Source organism: Siphateles boraxobius, unplaced genomic scaffold (assembly GCF_051911475.1).
Source record: "Siphateles boraxobius isolate OS27281-9 unplaced genomic scaffold, OSU_SipBor_1 41, whole genome shotgun sequence".
Lineage (NCBI taxonomy): Eukaryota > Metazoa > Chordata > Actinopteri > Cypriniformes > Leuciscidae > Siphateles > Siphateles boraxobius.
Genome location: NW_027509042.1, coordinates 40,131,184 through 40,152,219, shown reverse-complemented (window position 1 = coordinate 40,152,219; position 21,036 = coordinate 40,131,184). Strand labels below are relative to the sequence as shown.

Genomic DNA, 21,036 nt, shown 5'->3' with positions numbered 1-21,036 from the left:
TCACTCACACAACTATTACACTGAATATTTTATATGGCCAATTACAATTGATGTTTATATTATAATCCCCCACCACCAACACCACCACAATAAACCACAATTTAAAATGTTTTTTTTTTGAGTATTTAAAAACAATACATTTTGTTTATATTTTTTTATTGATGCTCATTATTAAACAATTGAAATTATATTAACCTTAATACTTAACATAATTAATGCAATTATTATAGTATTTTGTTTATTTCCAACTTTTATTTGTCCACTTTTACTTTTGAAAGTCAATTGATTATATACAATTTTTCTGCGTTTACCTTTTATTTATAAACTGATTTTGTTAAGGTAGACCATGCACACAAAAACAAAGACAAGAAATGTGGGACAGTCTTGGTAGACTAGAGATGGAACAAAATGGGAAAAGTTATAATGGGACAGATCATCAGCAAAAGTGGGACAGTTCTGCAAATGGTTTCTATATTATAATTCTATAAACAAATTGAAATAGCAATTTTCTGTTTAAGATAGAAATTTGTACAATTAAAAATGTATTATTTTTATATATACTTGTTATTAAACTGATTTGTAAATTGATTTGGTCAAGGTGGACTATGAAAAAGCGGGATATGGGAAAGTGGGAGGTTTTTGGTAGATTTGTGACAGAACACTTATTTAAATTAAAGTAGGATAGATCATCAGCAAAAGAGGGACAGTAGTTTATAGAATTGAGAAAATATACTTGAAATTCAAAAAAAAATCTAGCAATTTTATTCTTAAAAGTAGAATTTTGCCAAATGAGGCTATCAGAAATATGGACATGGTTCATGACATGTTAGCTCATAATAGCAGTGTTTAATGATCGTAATCAATCAGAACAAGTGTCCTACCTCTCAGCATGAAAAAGATCAATGCGGCAATTAATAATTATGAATCGACTTGCTTTCCATTAATTCCTGATGTTTAAAAGACATTTACCTGATTTCCTACTAATGCTAAATTCATATTTATAGACACATTTTTAATAAAGAAAAAAAATGAATCAATAGTGACCTTCAATGTGTTGTAGAATGCTAGATAAAAAATGTTTTAATAATAATAATAAACTTCTCACACAGGCAGAACATCACTAGAAAATAGACAAGTGTCCATGAGAAGTGCAGTGATTGGTGGTCAATTTTAGTTTTACTGACAGACACTGGAGACAAGACATGGTGAGCCGTCCTTCCCAGGAACTCTAATGTCTTTAAAATAACACTAATGGCTTCTCCACTGAAGACGAATCACCAGTTAAATGCCAGAACTATTACCAAATGATACTGGTAGGAAAAATTATGACAGTGCTGTGTCTCCTTCAGTGGCGTAGACATTTTTTTCTGGTCCGCTGTGACCACACTGTTGACAGCTTGAAGATGTTACTGGTATTGCTGAATACATTTTAATTAGAGAGTGTTTTGGCCAGGCATCAGAAAATAATATGTGGATAGCAAAAATACAGTAAAAAGTATCTTGTGTCAGTCTAGAACTAGATTTAAAGCATTTTGTACTTCATATTTAATTCAGCAGGTCTTAAAGTAGTCTAGCAGTTAGACTGTACTATTGGCATGATGTCTGGTCCACTTCACAGATTATTTTGACACGGACGAGGCATCTGGCTAACACGTAAAACAAGTAACCACAATTGGCTTTACATGTCATGTTTAGGGATGGATAAATGAACAACACTAAGATTATAGAACGGCGTGTAACAGTGGTGGCTTATTCAAACAAAGGCACAGACAAAACCAAAGAAAATAGAGGAAAATGTGTGTTGGGATCGTGGTTAGAATTTCCAGATGATTTTATGGACCATGACCCGAAAAATGATGCAGAACATACATATGTGCTCAAGGATATCCCATTTACTTCCTAGTAAAGACCTCAAACTAAACTCTGAACATCTAATGCCAAACTTTGTTTTATACATTTACATGCAACCAAATAATCCATTAGTAATCGTATTGACGGCTCAATCGGCCTGAAATGCCTTCAAGTAAACACCTTAATCGATCGGATTGAGCTCGATCCGAATTAAATTTCGACCGGATTGAAATTGGTGGTTTATTCCTCTTTTAATCCGATCGAGAGGAAATGTAAAAACTAGATCGGATTGAAAACCGAAACTGAAAGGACTGCGCATGTGCAATGACGTAGAAATAGCGTAATGACGTGCGGAACGAGCTGTTCTTCCTGTTGAATAAAGTGTCATATAAATGAGTGTCACGTTACTCTAAAATTCTCCTTTCACTCAGCGTCTGTGAAGTGGAGCAGGACCAAATAAAGAACCAATGTAAGAGAATGGTTATTGTGCGCAAACAGCGGGAAACTGTATATTTGTGCAGTGTGTGCACGTAAAAAATCAATTCCGATTTGAAGCTTGTGTGACATTCGGATTCATCAATCTGAATGTTTTCAGTCCGATTGAAACAAAAGTTGTACATGTAAACGTAGCCAATGTTGTTCCCCCCAACAGACTGATAAAAACATGTGCATCTTGACTTTCTACTGCATTAAACCCAGTAGTAATGATGTAAACCCAGTACATCAACCCTAGTCTCACGTAGCCAGACCTTCAGACTTACAGCAGCTTTCATTGGCCAAGGAACACCCAAAAGGCTGCCTGACTTACATGTAAAGCAACCAATCACAGTTTGCTTTGTTCAGCATCACGTATAGGGGCGTGAAAATGTAAAGTCGAGGTCCCTACAATAACAGAACGGCGTGACGATAACAAACTGGCAAAACTCTTGGACGTCTTTTAAAGACTCTATGCCGTGAACTTCGCAAACTTTTAGTTGAACATACGCATTTAGTTGAACCTGATAAGCGCTCATTGTCTCAGGAGTAAACACGATGACTTTCTTCTCCCATTTTGTGGAAGTGACATCTGAGGCTGAGAGTATATTAACCCTATACCAATTGACCTAGAGAGTGCGTATTAAGGAAAGAAATATTTTATTCAGTACTTTTAATACACAAAAACTTTAAGATGGGCATACACAATAAAAAACAACACTAAAATGTCCAAAATCAATTACAAATACAACCTAAGAAGAATAAAAATGTTTAAAAGAATTCAGAAAATAAAAGTGTCCATATGTGGTGCCATTTGATTCAGAGGCCTGAATTGTCACCGAAAAAGCCCAACTGCTTTCTTCTTCTTCACCCGTGAGCTGGAACGTTCCTCAGAACCAGCAGCAGTTGAAGGAACAGTCTGAAGGAATCATTCAGAATTGGTTTTAGTTCCCTTGAAGGAATATTCAGGGAAACTGCTTATAATTTCAACTTTAATCTCTAGCATTCCTCTTTATTACCGCAGGAAATGATTTTGACTTGTAGCTCAATTCGTGAATCGAAAAAAATCATTGACAGTTAAATGCAAGTCTAGGGGGAAAGCATGCAACGGCTGCCCCAGAGACATCTATTTTAGGTGCGTTTTTGTACATAGGTTCTGTTTGAGCTTAATTTATATTTAACTCAGAATTGTACTTTAATCATATCAAGGGGAGTTACAATTTGTAGCCTGTTCAGATTAATATTAAAGTTGCCCTGAAGAACACAGGTCTTTTTTTGTCGAACTTCCAGAGCCTCTAATAACAAACATAGTGGTCAAACTTTACCAGCCTGAAAATCAGCAATGTTGGGTTCACTGTACAATGAGGAGTTGAACAAGTCAGCTCACATGTTCTCTAAACTTAAAGCACAGGATTCATGGCACTACTGTTCTCCGAAAGAATTAATCTAATATTTATTTTGTTAAATTTTGACAAGAATAAGTATAACGATAGAAACAACTAGTTTGGAAAAGACCAAACCTGTTTCCTATCTGCCACCAGAGTTCTTCCTGATGATCCTTTGACATTATTCTGTTCTTGAGAAGCCAGTGAAGATGCCACATCTGCACAGCAAACAAGACAAACACCACTGTCATCATTTATTCAACCTCGTGTTGTTCCAAACCAATATAACCTTTCATCTGTGGAACACGAGGAGACAAAAAGTACCATAAAGGTGTTCCATACAAAGCCATACAACAGTTTTGTGTGAGCAACCGTAATTTAACAATGTTATATGTAGAATTAAGGCTACGTTCACACTGCAGGCTGAAACGACCCAATTCCAATTTTTTTGCCCCTATGCGACCTGTATCTGATCTTTCAATGACAGTCTGAACAACACAGATCCGATCTTTTCAAATGCGACCCAGGCCACTTGGGTATGTGGTCCAAATCGGATATGTATCCAATCTTTTGTAATGCGACTTCAATCTGAACGGCCAGGTCACATGTATCCGACCCACATGTCATTGATATGCGACAAACGTCATAATTCTGCGTTGAAGTAGGCGGGAATGAGAAGATAAACAACAACTATGGCGGACGATGCTGAGACCAGTCAATGGAAGGGAAGCGAGGTTTCTGATTTAATTAATATTTGGGGGGACAGCTCTATTCAGGCCGTTAAGCTACTTCCGCAAACAACAAGTGACGTTGTTGACCGTTGAGTACTCTTCTGCGCATGCGGGCCACTTCTGGGTCATTTCACATTCACGTTCACACAGGAGATCACAAAAGGTCGCATTTAATTGGAAATGTGAACGGCCTTGCAAAAAAATCGGATTTTTTCAAAAAATCGGAATTGAGCATTAAGCCCCTGCAGTGTGAACGAGGCCTATGAAACCCTTGTTATTAGCGACACCGGAGGCCGTTAAGTGAACTGCAATGCAGACAGCCACATATTGCTTCTGCTCGCACACGTAACGCACAAGAGACTGAACACAATTCAATACCCCGTTATACTCACGGCGGAATGCTTTTTCGTTTTTGCTTAGAAGTAAAAAGAAGTTGCAAATACCTTTGCAGCGATATAGTGTTAAGGTACAGCGTTTGTCCACGCTGATGAGAGCGACGGTTAGATGAATGTGTAAATATGTGCTGTGCACTTTCCTCAATAACTGAATGAACAGATGACAAAAGTGACAGCGGTGAGACAACAGGAGTTAAGAAAGCATCTGCTCATAGCGATGTGGATGTTTACAACAGTTCTGAAATTCACTGGCATCATGTTGACAGATTAAATGCTACTTTTAAACTACAATTAAAATTACACAGTTATAATTTGATTATAAACTATATTTGAGACTATAGACTATCTGGTTGTGGGAGATTATAGTTTGATTGAATCCCTTTACTTTGCATGACACATACATTACAATACACAATAGCTCTTTCAGCATTAGACTAAATATTGTATAAGCATTTTGTGTGTCATAGAACGGAAGAAAGGCTCTTGGAGCGTGCATAACCGTCACATACTTTTCCTTTTCCCGGTGAATCTGGCCCAAGTCCTTCACATAAAAATCAGTCTCATAGACAACCCAGGGTTGTATTCATAAGTATATTATATTATGGACTACTATTTTGAAAAAAAGATGATTCATCCAAGATGGATGAAGTTCGCTGCTCCTGTCTCGTGTGCTTTATTGCTTATTAACTCCTGACAGATACCACACCAAGGAAGTCGGGGAAGGTCTCGTTTTTTTTAGGTTTTGTTACAAGCTGTTGAACATTGGCAATGCAAAAACCGATTAATACATGAAAATTCATAGCCCCTTTAAGCATAATTTAAACACCAAATAACGCCTGCCACAGCAACTGTCAAATCTTATTAAAGTAACACCAGGTAACTTTAGCTCTCGGGGTCCCCCTGCAGTTGGGAAACAGTATTGTCCTCTACTACTGTCGTAAACTCTGTCATCGTGCATTTGTTGACAACCATGATAGCCCTGAACACTGTAGGAGGAGGTCACATGCAGGTGTTCTGCTTGCGTCGCGTGTGAAATGTCTGCATTCCAGGTACAGTGGCATATATTTCAGCATGTCATATGAATATAATTTCATGGGTTTTATTTTTTTTCTAACGACAAATGATCGCGATGATCATGTTTACAAGCCAGTGTCAATATAGTAGCCTAGTCTATTGGTTACCGTTTTACTGAATCTATATGATACTTCAATGCAATGTTTGAGTGGTAGATAATAACCATATATCGTCAATATTATAATATCAAGCTACCATAAATAAATCTGCAAATTTTACAAATCGATTTGCATTATAGCTTGAGGCAAGACAAATAATCATTACCTGATTCATGAAGATAAACGGAGGACAAGATAGCTTCCGTAACATAGTCAGGCAGACAAAAAAACACCCCAGACTACGGGGTGTCATTGGTTGTTGCGTTAAATGTTACCCAGATACAATAGTGCTATTTTCTGATTGGCTAACAACACCAGACGAACAACACCAGAGGAGACGCGCTTGAATTCATGCCTGTTCCACAGTGAGAGCGGCGCGGCCAAAGTTTTGGGCGCTGCGGCATATTAAATATATTACAAATAGTTTTTCAGCGTGAGAAATACAATGTGTGGCGGGAGAGCGTGACAAAAGACCGAAATGAGTGACTTTCACGCTCAATGCGTGACACTTGACAGCCCTGCGATTTTTAGGAAGTGGGGGTGGTGGTGGAAGTGACGTATATGCCGTAAAGCAGTCGAGTTTTGTAGTTCTCTTTGTTCGCCGGTTACTACCCGAAACCCGAAGTTTAAAAGTACGATTAAAAACGCTACAGACCCCGTCAGGCTATGGCAGACGTGTCATTCAACCTATTGTAAGTCGATGTACCATCACAAGAGACTTGGAAATATATTATGAAGGTTGAAAAGTTACCTGGTGTTACTTTAAAGGGATAGATCACCCACGAATCCAAATTCATCACACATAAACACACAGAGTGCGCGCATCATTGCCATGTTTGAGCTTCTGTGCTTGCCATATGTGATCTGCTCCATGTATGCAGGTCGGTCATTGTTTAGATGTAAATAAAACTGATAATAAATTAAATCTGTTTATCATAAATCAATCATATCTCTTGTGAAGAGATATGACAGGCAGTAACCTGTGGGGAAATATGGACTGGTTTTACGATTCCTTAATGACCTTTTTGTATCTTCTAAGTTGTGGTTACCTGGACTTTCAATGGAGAGACAGAAACATCTCAGGTGTCATTAAAAACATATTAATTAGTGTTTTGATGTGATTTGCCAGGTAAGACATGTTCCTGGATCAACATATTTTGTTGATCCTGGAACAAGATTCCTGTCTAAACCTAACACTGCCCATAACTAATCCCTAAAATCAGAGGGGAATGATAGGTGAATAACACTGATGTAGAAGCACCTAACCCTGGTTTTAAGAATAAACTTACATATGTCTATTAAAATGTGGAACCTTAAGACGCATCACACCAAATTTTCGTTCATAATGTTTGGTCACTAGACACAGCAACAGCCAATGATATTTGATACCACTAATGTTAAACTTCACCTTACACGTCAACAGGTGCCAATTCTCTGTGGGTAATGTTGAAGCGTAAAAGCTCCCATTACATACTTCTTTTAAGGAAAAGCGCAGCCAGGACATTCTGCATTTCCATTTGTGTTCCACAGGAGAGACAGACATATGGGTTTGGAATTATTCCTTTTGCGTCTGAATGCTCAGTGTCTGGGAACCTGTGATTTGTAGGTGATCAGGTGCGTGATGTTCAGCGACGTGGTTGTCTTCTGCTGCAGGGCTGCTGTGAGGAGAGCGTTTACGTTTCTGACCTGTTTCCCCCGAGCTCACGGCCATGTACAGGGCCTGCATCTCTGAGTCAAAACCCAAACTGTCCAGCGTCACACCAATCTGTGGAACAATCTAAGAGACAAAAAAAAGAGAAAGAATGACCAAACCATAAAGAAAGAGAAGATTGATTTTGAGCCAAAATAAAGCAACCCTCTTTAGGGAAACAAATAAAAACAGGTGAAGTCTTAGATGGGCATCATGTATTAAACCCAGAGAAGAGCTTCATTTTATAGTCGTATAAATCTGTCCTCGCTCTCATTCAGTCAAACCCCTTCTTCTAAATATACTTATTTTAAATGGAAAATTACTTTGGAAAAGGGGATGTGCGTGTATATATGGATATGAAATTGTAGTGTGTGTAACAGACTTCTTCTAAAAACAGCAAAACTGTTTCTTATTTTAATGTGTTTTAAAATGTCATTTACTCCTGTGATGCAAAGCTGAATTTTCAGTCACATGATCCTTCAGAAATCATTCTAATATGCTGATTTTGTCAATTATTTTATAAATTATTATAAGTTCTCAATTATTTACAATAGTTCTTATTATTATCAATGTAGAAAACTGTGTTTTTTGCTACTAAATACTTTTGTGGAAACTGTAATATGTTTCAGGATTCTTTGATGAATAGAAAGTTCAGCAATGCATCTATTTGAAATAGTCCAAACATTTATAATGTTGCAAAAGATTTCTATCACTTGTTGACAAAGGTATTAATTTATTTTTTCTTTTAAATCTTGTCACATATCTAATAAAAGAAAAAGAAAATGAATTTACAAAATGCACAAAATATACATATATATATATATATATATATACACTGATATATAAGCATTGATATATACACCAAAAGAAATGAATAGTAATCATAAAAAAAAAGATATAATCTGAAACATAAGATGAAGCCAGTCATACCATTTGCCTGAAAGAAGCTGTTTTACTCTATGTAAATGTGGCCAACATGTTGAGATCACATGAATAGTCAAACACTAATACTTTATCTCAGTAAAGAATTTAATTTAATTTTGCCTGAGGAAAATGAATCGTTTTTTAAAAAATACCTTAAAAGTATGCATTATGATCATGAGAATTTGGGAGTGAATTGTTCTTAATTGTCATGATATGTCAAATATGCAAATGAAAAAGAAAAAAAGAAGTTTAACAGGGTAATGGTAAAGATTACTGCATTCACACATTCCCCAAACACATTCTCTTTCACAACAGAGAGGACAAATTCTCAAAATTAGCTGGCAAAATATTGACCTGGTGAGATTGGTGACCACTAGATGAATGAAGGGCCCCTAAATATACGTGTAGACGTTTGGGGTTTACATTGATTTATTTTTATTATTTGTTTGTTGAAATATCATAAAAATAAATGAATGCTTTGAGTTCCTCTTTGGGGACAGAGAGGGCAATGTGAGGAGAGAAGCCACAGTTCATGAGTGTGCACTTCCTGCCTCCCCTTAAATCATTTCTCCTTTTCATTTTTACTTCTTCTTGTCATATCAATTGATCAATTACGTTTTTTGTTTCAGAAAAAGCATAGGTAAAACTGAAATATGAAAGCTACACAATCACACCGATACCAGGCCAGATAATCTACACAAACACCATCATCTGTGTGCGTCAAAGCGGGGAAGTGTCAGGAAAAAGCGGTTCATGTGTTAGTGCATCATGTTGATACACCTATTCATAGCTGGTAAACAGCATTGGCTAGTTTTTGGCGGTTTGTGGAAGAACTCTAAACCAATAGATTCTAATGGAAGATTTCAGAGTGTCCCAATTCTTGTTTTGTGTTAGTAGTAGTATGTAGTAAAATATTGAGACATACTACTACTTTATAAAATTGCGACTTAACCTTTAGGTTAAACCTTTAGTCTATTGAAGTATATTTATTGTTATCACTGACTGTTTACTTGTAAGCATGAGTTCATTTTTTCTTTTTTTTTATGTAGACAAGTATTAGTCTTTTGTGTGATATTGAAATTTCAATGGTATCAAAAATGTTGATGATATTAAACAAAAAAACACCCAGACTTATCCTTGACAGGGTTTCATTTAGATAAATATAACTAAACAAAAAAAGAATTGCCACCCCAAAACCTGTAACAGTAAACTGAGGAAGAAATTGAGCACGTTTTCCTTTATAAACTGATTTTGAGCCAAAATAAAGCAACACACACACACACACACACACACACACACACACACACACACACACACACACACACACACACACACACACACACACACACACACACACACGCACTCTCTTTAGGGAAACAAATAAAGACAGGTGAAGTCTTAAATGGGCATCATGTATTAAACCCAGAGAAGAGCTTCATTTTATAGTCGTCTATAAATCTGTCCTCGCTCTCATTCAGTCAAACCCCTCCTCCTAAAAATATCTATTACCTCTTTCTCTCAGTTCACCCTCTCTCTCACACTCCTTAGTTTTCTTTATTAGTGGTGTGTACTAAGACAAACATCACATTATTATCATACATAGATTAGGGATTTGAACAAACTATTTACAAATGATGTGGCTTGTTGAGGAGAGGTGTGTTTACCTTTCTACATGACTGGACAATTTTCACAGCGTGGGCAGACAATAAAACAGGTAAAAACTCCCACAGATGTAAAATATATGAGGGTCTGAGTCATATTTTTTTTATCTTGGGCCAGTAAGCAACCTCCCAGAAAACCCTAGCAACTGCTTAGCAACACACCAACCAAACACCACATAGCAACAGCTTGATAACCATGGGATAAGGTTAGGCTATCATGGTAACAATGGGAAAGCACCTCAACACTTCCTCCAGAAGTTATCATCTCTTTTTGCTATGCATTTTTACATTTTCTATGACGTTTCCATCGATTACGAGAGGGCCTCGTGTTTGACGGGATGTTACTCTTGTTCTGGCTGGCAGGGCAGCTCTTCTCAGGGGTTCAAAGTAAGCAGAGTAAACCACAGCCCAGCTACAGCTAACTAATTACAGATCAGAGCTCACCCTGTGGAAAACTGGAGCAGAGCTATGGAGGGAGAAGGAATAACAGAACCAGAGACATCTGACCTCTTCAAGCGGTCCTGACTGACTTTCAGGGTTATCAGATTGAGGCGATTATAAAGGCCAGGAGCCAAAAGCTTCAGTTACAGGGAGATGTCTTGAGCTTCAGCTGGAATTAAGGCATGGACACCTGACAGATCCTAGTGTCTAACAATAAAACACACATTCACACAAGAGTGTGGGAGTAATGGGGTACATGTTTCCCCCAACTTTACCCAAAAACTCCCACCAAATCCTGCTTAGTCCATACTACAGTCTTAAAAATAAAGGTTCTTTATTGGCATTCATGGTTCAGTAAAAACCTTTAAAGGGAGAGTTCACCTAAAAATGAAAATGTTGTCTTCATTTGCTCAGCCTCATGTTGTTCCAAATCTGTATTGAACTTCTTTCTTCTGTTGAACACAAATGAAGATATTTAAAAAAATGTTGGTAACCAGTTGACGGTTCGCCACAGACTTTGGAAGTCAGTGGCTAATCTGGCTATCCAGTCAACTGTCTGATTACATTTAATTTACAATTAATTTATAATTTTCGTTTTTTCAGCATCAGCAGCATCATACTCCAGTCTTCAATGTCACATGATCCTTGATAAATCATTCTAATATGCCGATTTGGTGCTTACTACTATTATCAATATTGAAAACAGTTGTGCAGCTTAATATTTTTGTGGAAAACATGGCACATTCATTTCAAGATTCTTTGATGAACAGCACGAAGCTCAAAAGAACAGCACTTATTATAAATGTCTTTACTGTCACGTTTGATCAATTTAATGTATACTTGCAGAATAGAAGCATTGATTTATTTAAAAACAAATCTTGCTGACACGAAACTTCTGAAAGGTAGTATACATAGATAGAACGATATACTACACCCCTCTCACATTTACAGTCTGGTGAGAATTAACATCATTTATGATTTGCTAAAAGTAATCTAAAGAAACCTACATACTATGACACATGAAGTATCTTGTAAAGACAATGGGAAACTTATTTTAGTTTGAAACACCAATGACTTACATTTTTAAGTCACAGAAGGCTTAAATTCCTCATTCTTGTGTTATTTATCCTGCAGTCCCACTCAGAATAGATGGATGATGCTTCGCATGTAGCAAGCTTGAACAGCCAGAGGAGAACAAAATACAAGCCCTAACACTAATCTCACAAAAAGAGGATACAGAAGTCAACCCCCTAAACCTATAAGTATTAAACACTGGTGCATAATTCGTCCCGTACAAGCAGTGCTGTGGACAGAGATGATTTACCAAATTGTTGTTAATCTCCTTAGTGATCAGACTTTATACTTGACGGATGATAGAAGCAATAGTCAAAGAATCCTAAAAAATGTATTATGGTTTCCACAAAAATATTAGGCAGCAAAAAACCTACACTGATAATAATAAGAAATGTTTCTTGAGCAGCAAATCATCATATTAGAGTGATTTCTGAAGGATCGTGTGAAACTGAGGACTGGAGTAATGATTGCTGAAAATTCAGCTTTACCTTTGAAGGAAAAAATAATAATTTTAAACTATATTCAAATAGAACAGTTCTTTTAAATTGTAATCATATTTGACAATGTTACTGTTTTTACTGTATTTTTGATCAAATAAATGCAGACTTAGTGAGCAGAATCTCTTGAACGGTAGGACATCTATATTATATGTCTCAGACACAGGCGGGTTTGAGGTGTTTTGCTGGTCTTTAGGTTCAGTAAGCTGGATGGGTCTGTGTGGCAGTGGGAAGGGTCACTCCATCAGTGCCAAACCAAAACTGGTTTCTCACCGGGTCAAATGCTTTTTTTTATGCTTCAACCCTAAAAAACCAACAGTTGGCGTCATTGAAACACATTAACACAGAAATGTATTCAACCCGAAAGGACCGGCATAGAGGACAGCACGTTCACTAATATGGACCCTAAAACAAGTCTTTGTGTTAATTAAGCAAAGTACACACGCCTACTGAAAACACAAAGTAAACGTTCACACTCTTCTCTCCCCTCAAGAACCTGAGCATGCGTCACCGGTGGGGTAGACATCCGCAGTCTTTCAAACTCAACTTCACAAACTCATGGGAACATGTCCTCGTTTAAGTTTCGACCGCCAAAAGACAGCATTTCAAACAGGCCTATCCATCCATCCATCCATCAAACACACTCTCAACCAGGCTTCTGCCGATCAGGAATCTCAAGAACGGACTCCATTTTTCCAGAGACTTGCTATGTTTGTTTGGCATTTCAGTGAGACATTTTTCCAAACACGCCTTCATTTTAATTCTGACTTGGGTCTTAAATGATTCTTCAGTGTGGAGTGGAATTTCCCATTGTATTGCGAGACAGCAGCAGTCAAATGACTTTCGATATGTCCCAAAAAATCAAATAACGTGCAAGCTCACATTTCAATAGACACAAGTATTTTCTGCTATAGAAAATAATGGCAATAAATAAATCTGGTAACACTTAACAATAAGGTGACATTTGTTAACATTACAGTAGTTAATGCATAAACTAACTAATATTAACTAACAATGAGCAATATATTTTAGAGCGTTTATTAACCTTTAATGTTTTTAACCTTTTAACCTGTGATTTAAACCTTAAACCATGAACTTTTGTTCAAGTTAGTTCAAGGTGCATTAACTAATGTTAACAAATACAACTTTTGACGTTAAATGTTCAGATAAACATGAACTAAGATTAATAAATGCTGTAGAAATATCATTCATTGTTTGTTCGTGTTTACTAATGTAGTTAACTAATGTAAACTTATTGTAAAATGTTACATGTTAAATGTTAAAAATATCAATCTAACAGTCGATTCAATTGTTTCCATGTGCAGAATTTGCATGTAGTGTAAATTATGACGTAAAAACACTAGTATGATAATCTACCTTTCAAAAGTTTGGGATCGGTAAGACTTTTAAAAGTCTTTTACTCACCAAGACTGCATTTATTTAATCAAAATACAGTAAAAAAAAATATTATTAACAAGTATTATTACAATAGTACTTGGTATTATTGTGAAATATCAAGTTTTCAAACTTTAAATATATTCTAAAATGTAATTTATTTATGTGATGTCAAAAAATAATGAACCAATCTTTTTACTCCAGTCTTCAGTGTCACATGATCCTTCAGAAATCAAGAAATATTATCATTATAATCTTAAAAAAGGTTGTGCTGCTTAATATTTGTGTGGAAACCATGATACTAGAGCTGCACAATTAATCGCAATCTCGATTCAAACACCCACATGATATTATGCCTAAATGACAACGATTCGGCTATTTGACAAACATGATCACAGCGAACGTTAAAATCTGTGTTTGAGCTGCCGCTGACCCAGAGAGAGCATGCCACTTATAGGTATGAAACAGCTTTTTAAGTGTTGAAAGTAACTTGATGCTTCAAAAAAAGATTCTATCAATAACATCGTTACACCAGTAGGTGGCAACAAGTGACTGGTAAAAAATGTTTTAGTCAATCATTCATTCAAGAGATTCGTTCAAAACGCAAATTCATCCAGTCAAGTCAAACCATTTTTTTAAAATAATTTATTCGAATAAATTTGATTGTGTTTCTTAATTCATCAGAAAAATCGTGCATTATATATTTTTTCTAAATGATTTAATTAATAGAACGTTCAAAATTATTAATGCCGTTACTGGTACTTTTGATCAATTTAATGTCTCCTTGCTGAATAAAATTATGAATTTCCTTGAAAAAAAATCTTACTGACTCTGTGTGTATATGTAAAAATGATAATATCTGATCATTTGATAACCAGCTGTGAAAGAAAGTTATGGAGCAATGGCAGCAGTTTAAGGGACGACTATATCTCAGTGTTTGCTACTGTACAGTGAGTGGGTGAGTAGACTCATATCCTTTTCTCACACCACCAAGTCAAGTCACACATATCTGCCTGCACATTCACCAGGCCAGTGAGAAATAACGGTGGATTCGCACGTACACACGGACTGAGATCAAACACACACCTATCAAAGGACTCACCTCACGCAGAAAACACGGCTGCCAGCACTGAAATTAAAGCTCATGGCTGAATACAATAAATAACTCAGTGATTCAGTCACAAGAACATTACTCATCAAGAGAATAAACACAAATATATGCCTGCAGGGTTTGGCTCCTCCCACTGTGGTCAGTGTGTTTGTAATGACAGTAAGGAAGAGTGGTCAGAAGCGTGAGAGACTGGCAATCTTGCTTAGCGGTGGTGGTGTGACCAAAACCCTGGTATGAGTAGTTCTATATAAAAGAAAAGGTTCTATATAGACCCTTAAAGGGTTCCGTCAGGCGCTTCATAAATAGAACTCTTCAGGGGTTCCATTTCATGGATTAAGTTTTAGTTAACTTTAGTTGAATTCATTTTAATTATTTTATGAATTAAGCAACTTGTCAACATACTTAATCACAAGAATAAAATGAAATTACCCATTAAATATGAAGGTATGCAGTGATTTTTATTTATTATTTTTCTTTTTAAATATGTCTATATAGTTGATTCGTTTTTAATTTGAGTTATTTTAATACATAAAGTTAAACAAAAAGAAAATATGAAATGTTGCTTTTGGCAACTTGCTGAAATTAAAATAATTATGAAAGTTAATAATTATTAATCTTTATTTTATTTCAAGCAACAGAAATGTTTTAGCTTTTTTGTTCGTTATATTAACCCTGCTTTGTACAAATGGTCAGAATTTATTTTTGGATCATTCTCAAGTCAACTTAACTTTTAAATTAAAATTTTCATTCAAACTGTAAACTGATAATAGTTTTTGCAATCAAAAAAATAATTTATTTTGAAAAATAGCAACATTTTTAAAAGTGCATGGTCTCAGACTTTTGGATCCCACTGTACATCTACCATGGCATAACGGTCCATCTCCATCATATGGCCAAGTCCTAATCACACACATCACCAAAAAAGCAGGAAATTCTCAAAACACACGCGCACACACGCACGACTATGAGGGGAAAATAAATTTTAAAAAAACATCCAGTCAATAGCCAGTTCAGTGTGAGGCAATGCTACATCAGAGCTGTCACTGCAAACACTCTTTGAGTTCAACAAACCACACCACAGCCTAATTATACACTGTGTTTGTATGAATGTGTGTGTGCGTGTGTGTGTGTGTGGGTGTGTGTGTGGTGACCCTCAGCTCTAAGTCAAACAGAGATCCAGTCTCTCTTCCTGTCTAGCTTTCACTTTTCCCTCTCTCATAACAAACCCTAGAAGCAGCACAGTGCCCTGGTTCAGTTCATATACGTGTAACAGCAATCATGGTGTCACATGCATGCTAGTTCTGACTGACTAAATTTAGCAGGAGACTGATAGTAAAAATGCTTCGCACCTGTGTGAAGAAGTTCTCCCTGTACTGGTGCACGTCAAACGCCTCTGTTTGTAGTCTGGCTGCGAGGGCAGAGTTTAAGATGAGCGTCAGCGAGCTAAAAACAGACGCAAGAGAATATGCATCACAACTGCAAATGCGATGGTTACCTCTACTCAGGACAGCTCCGTTCTCCTGATAGTCCTGTATTTCAGCATCTTTCCGAGCCAGAAGAACAGCCAGATCCTCCACCTGCCGCTGCAGGACTCTACTCACTGCCAGCAGGGGGCGCACCAGCTGCCTGCACACCTGACACACAAGTGAGATAACTGTAAAAAAATAGGAGATAACACACAAAAACTATTTGGACACCTACTGTATCATATTTGATCAATAAAGGCCTCTAAATGATCAAAACTTTACCTTTTGTACACTACATTCCTTCTGCCATCTGGTTAATGATAATGTATACTTTTTCACAAGTGAAAGGCCTTTTAGTTAGATTTATGATTCTAAAAATGTCCACCTTCAGGTTGTGGTTCATGTGTCTTTTGCTGTGAAATCTTCAAAGATTTTTATAAAGTAAATGTAAGAATAACTTATTGTTAGTTATATTTCAAGATGAACATCCACTTCTGCAACTTCGGTTTGCAACTTAACTTAATTATCCATACGTAATTTGCTTTACTCATAAATGTATTTTATGCAATTAGGCTGCTATACTGTAATAAAGATCTCATTGATTTACAGTACAAGCAGAATCAGAATTTCATCTTACTTCTTGGTCTTATAAATATCAGCAACTGCACCAAATTGCATATTTTGCTCAGTTTGGGGCTCTGAATAAAAATTGTGGGTTTTTTTCCCCCTTGCGTATGAGCTCCATATTCTCATTATATTTTTTTAACAAACTTTTTTTTCTTTTTTCAATGAAATAAAAATAAAAGTTCAATAAAATGTCCCATTTAGTAAAATGTATTTAAATGTTAAATTGAACTGTAATGCAGTCTAAAGACCTGGAACTACTTCATAGCTGTGCGTTTACTGGGAAATGATTGCACACCTTAGAGCATTCGGCAACCAATCAGAATCAAGCATTCAACAACCCTGTGGTATAAAGGGATAATCCATGGCTAGCTGGAGACAAAAACCAACCGGACATGAAGCCGAGTTCATTTAAATCATTTAATGTACAGCTAGCTGTGAATTAACCATCTTATACCATGGTCATTTGCCAGCATTGACAAGTTCAAACTGTTATTGATGTTCGACCGGATAATATTTGACCGGAAGGGTAAAAATTACGGTTACAGATGTACGATGGATGGACACAGATATACAGTACTACGATAAGATTACATTTATTTGAGTAAATTAATTAGAGCATTTGTTTGAATTAATTATCGAGAGAGAGAGAGAGATACATGAGAGATACATAAGAGCGCTTTAATGAAAGCAGCATATTAATATAGAACAGAGATTGAACTGACTGGAACTAACTGTGCATTAAACGGTTTTAATGCACAGCTTCCAGCCAATCAGAATGAAGTATTCAGACAGACCATGGTACAATAACAGATAAGGAAGGTTCATACCACGGCTACAGGTGTTGTGGTGCAGCGGAACTCCCAGTAGAACGGCAGTCCAGCCAGCTCACTTTTGAGTTTGACTGTTAGATTGTCGCCATGCCTTTCAAGAGCAACGTGTGCAGCAGAGATCGGATCATCATCTTGGCTGGAGAAAGAAGGCCGTGCCACAGAACACAGATGAGAGAAAAAAGCCTGTGTTGGAGCCCTTAGACGCTTATTCAGATCCTATCATACGGAGAAAAAGAAAAAATAGAATAAATTAGTATGAAATATTGGCAGGCTAAGAATGCAATGATATATATATTCCATCATTATACACTACCAGCCAAAAGTTTGGAATAATAATGTTTTTGTAAGAAGTCTCTTCTGCTCACAAAGGCTTCATTTATTTGATCAAAAGTACAGTACATTTAATATTACAATAAGATTATGAAATATTATAACAATTTAAAATAACAGTTTTCTATTTTATTATCTTTTAAAAAATTAATTTATTCCTGTGATGGAAAAGCTGAAATTTCAGCATCACTCTTCTAGTCTTCTTCCTATTTTTTATATGGAAACCGTAATACACTACCATAAGTAAGATTTAGAAAAAATATATATACATAAATATATATTATACATGTTACATTACAGTTTGAAATAAATGCTATTTCTTTTGAACTTTCTATTCATCAAAGAATCCTGAAGAAATATCACAGTTTCCACTAAATTATTAAGCAGCAAAAACTGTTTTCGACACAGATAATAATAAGACATATTTTTAATAATTGAGCACTAATAATAACTGGTACTAATTAAGCAGCACATCAGCATATTAGAATGATTTCTGGAGGATCATGTGACACTGAAGACTGGATGCTGAAAATTTAGCTTTCCATCACAGGAATAAACTACATAATTTAAATAAATATATATTCAATAGAAAACAGTTATTTTAAAAAAGCAATAATATTTTACAACATTACATTTTTTTTTATTCAGCCTTGGCGAGAATAAGATTTTTCTTATTCTTCCTCTTTTTTTTTACATTAAAAATATCATACTTATTCCAAACGTATGACCGGTAGTGTAACTGATGAACTTTAGACAGTTATTGAACAGAACTGAATCAACACTGAACTGATTTCAACTGACCAATGAAACTTTTGTCTTTCTAGAGCTGCTTTACAGTAGAATTGAAGTCTGTTTTGCATCATTGATCCATATTTACCTTTTTAACACTGTAAATCTGCTCTGAAACAAACTGTATTGTATAAAGCGCAATATAAATAAAGATGACATAACTTGAAACACATTTCCGTGAGTCTTATAGGTTTTGCATGATCATAATTCTAAATTTTGATTTTAGTTGAACAGAAATAACTAAGTGAGCATTGACATAATGCTACAGTGTGAAGGTCTGAAGTTATTGAGTATTGAATTAAAGGCACTTCAACTAGATACCAGCAGTGTTGTACATTCTTGCCTGTGCTCGACTCTGGATGTCGTCTGCGTTCATTTCTTCTTCCCACACAGTGCTCAGGTCACTCAGCAGAACCCGGTACTGTGTGTCACCGAACCAGGCTTTAGCCAGGAGATCAGATCCAGCGATATTCACTGGCACCCATGGGAGGGCAAACAGGGCTGCTTCCATTTTTCCCCACAGCACACGTTATACAATCTATTTCATGCAAATTGTACATGTAAATTTAAAATATCATATAAACAATATAATAGTTTTAAAGTCACCATGAAATCAAAATGGACAATTCTTGTTTATTTATGGAATACTGCAGCATTTATTGTAAATTATTTATTCATGCACATAATTTTTTTATTTTATTTTATAAATGATTAAAATATCTTCCCCTGCCTCTTGTAGTAACATCTTTTCTCTTCTCTGATGAAGTGTTTCCTGGCGCGAGGGCGGGGCTACTTGTCACTCAGGAGATTGACCAATAGCAAACCACAATGATCCAATCAATTCCTGATTAACAAAATCAAATCCCGCCCTACATGCTTTTTCTTGTTCACACGAATATAAATCACATTAGTGAAGAAAAGACTTTCGTTTTAATGTCGACTTTAACATGTTAATGCACAGTAGCTAACCATATTAGTAAAGCCCATGTAACTATGTTTCTATAGAAAGATTGATTTCTGAGATTTAAAAGATAATGAGAATTAAAAATAAATAAAAATAAGATCACATGGATTTATCCACTATTATCGGTCTAAAATAAGCGCCATAAAATACACTGCAGTTACCACAATATAAACATGGTCAATTTTCATATTGATTCAGATCTTCTTAGTAAGTTGTGGCACTTGTGTCCAAATTTATGATTAAGCTAATCGATGCTGCTTTAAAAGGGTTTAATCCAACTGCGATGGTTGAATCGACATCATTTCGATTCTATTACGTAATGTGACAGGTGTCACTCTTCATTTGATATGTATAAACAACTGACAGCGGGTAAGTACATTTTTCACATAGACAATCAGTAACATAATACATTTTAATAAGCGTTTTACACTTTTAATGGGTGAATAATTGACCAGTATCAACTCACCAACAAGGGGGCCGTTTCGACTGACGCACGTTCCCCATGAAAACAAACAATGATTAAAACGTTCCGGGAGGAATAGTTCCGTATCGTTTCAAACGAAAAACTAATTAAAATATTTTTGTTGCATGGTTTGACCAACATCTTTTCTGAGACATTCAAAAGAAACACAAGTCATGTAATATATACACACATATAAAGTAGCAGTAGGTTTCTCTGTCAGGTTAAGTTTCTTTCTGTGAAATGTAGCTATAAATCATAGGTTTTCGGGGTTGGTGATCATGAACAAGATTATAAACAAATGCTTTAGTGTATGTGCACTACCTACTTGATTGAAGTTTGCCATTATATTTAATGTATATTATATAGATCAACATCATCCCTAAAATAAGAGGGAAATGATAGGTAAATAACGCTGATGTAGAACAACTCTGGTTGTAATCCTAATAAACGGTAAATTTGTCCCTCAAATCCGATTGGTTGGTTGGAATGTTGTTACAGGATCAACTAAGATGTTGATCCAGAAACATTTTGCACTTGCCCGGTGAGATCAGGGTATGTCGGACCCTACATTGGACAAGCAGTTTAGAAAATGTATCTTTGTAAATCAAACTAGCAAATAATAATGATGATTTGACACCAGGCATGTATACGTTAGGCAGAAGACAAGTTAAAAGGGACTAAGTAGGGTAGTCCGTGTGTATACTATACAAAAAATTTCTTAGCGAATGCTGCCCCCCGGCGCCATTTTTAAATCTATCAATTTAAT

General features: G+C 36.0%; 1 protein-coding gene across 1 annotated transcript; it reads right to left on the bottom strand.

The window, feature by feature from the left end:
• Positions 1-2,968: 2,968 nt before the first annotated feature.
• On the bottom strand, positions 2,969-20,340 carry nhej1 (nonhomologous end-joining factor 1). Its single transcript, XM_077199664.1, has 8 exons — positions 20,274-20,340; positions 19,187-19,381; positions 17,722-17,940; positions 16,297-16,435; positions 16,151-16,209; positions 7,602-7,785; positions 3,846-3,928; positions 2,969-3,244 (listed from the first exon to the last, which is right to left on the bottom strand). The coding sequence occupies exons 2-8, from the start codon at positions 19,352-19,354 to the stop codon at positions 3,161-3,163; spliced, it is 936 nt and encodes a 311-aa protein (XP_077055779.1). The 5' UTR covers positions 19,355-19,381; positions 20,274-20,340; the 3' UTR covers positions 2,969-3,160.
• Positions 20,341-21,036: the final 696 nt, after the last annotated feature.

Excerpts from the sequence above, each read along its gene's own strand:
- nhej1 (XM_077199664.1), bottom strand. The coding sequence starts at position 19,354 with ATGGAAGCAGCCCTGTTTGCCCTCCCATGGGTGCCAGTGAATATCGCT. Across the intron at positions 16,210-16,296 it reads CGGAGCTGTCCTGAGTAGAG|CCAGACTACAAACAGAGGCG; the intron begins GTAACCATCGCA and ends CTGCCCTCGCAG. Across the intron at positions 3,245-3,845 it reads TGGTGGCAGATAGGAAACAG|ACTGTTCCTTCAACTGCTGC; the intron begins GTTTGGTCTTTT and ends TGATTCCTTCAG.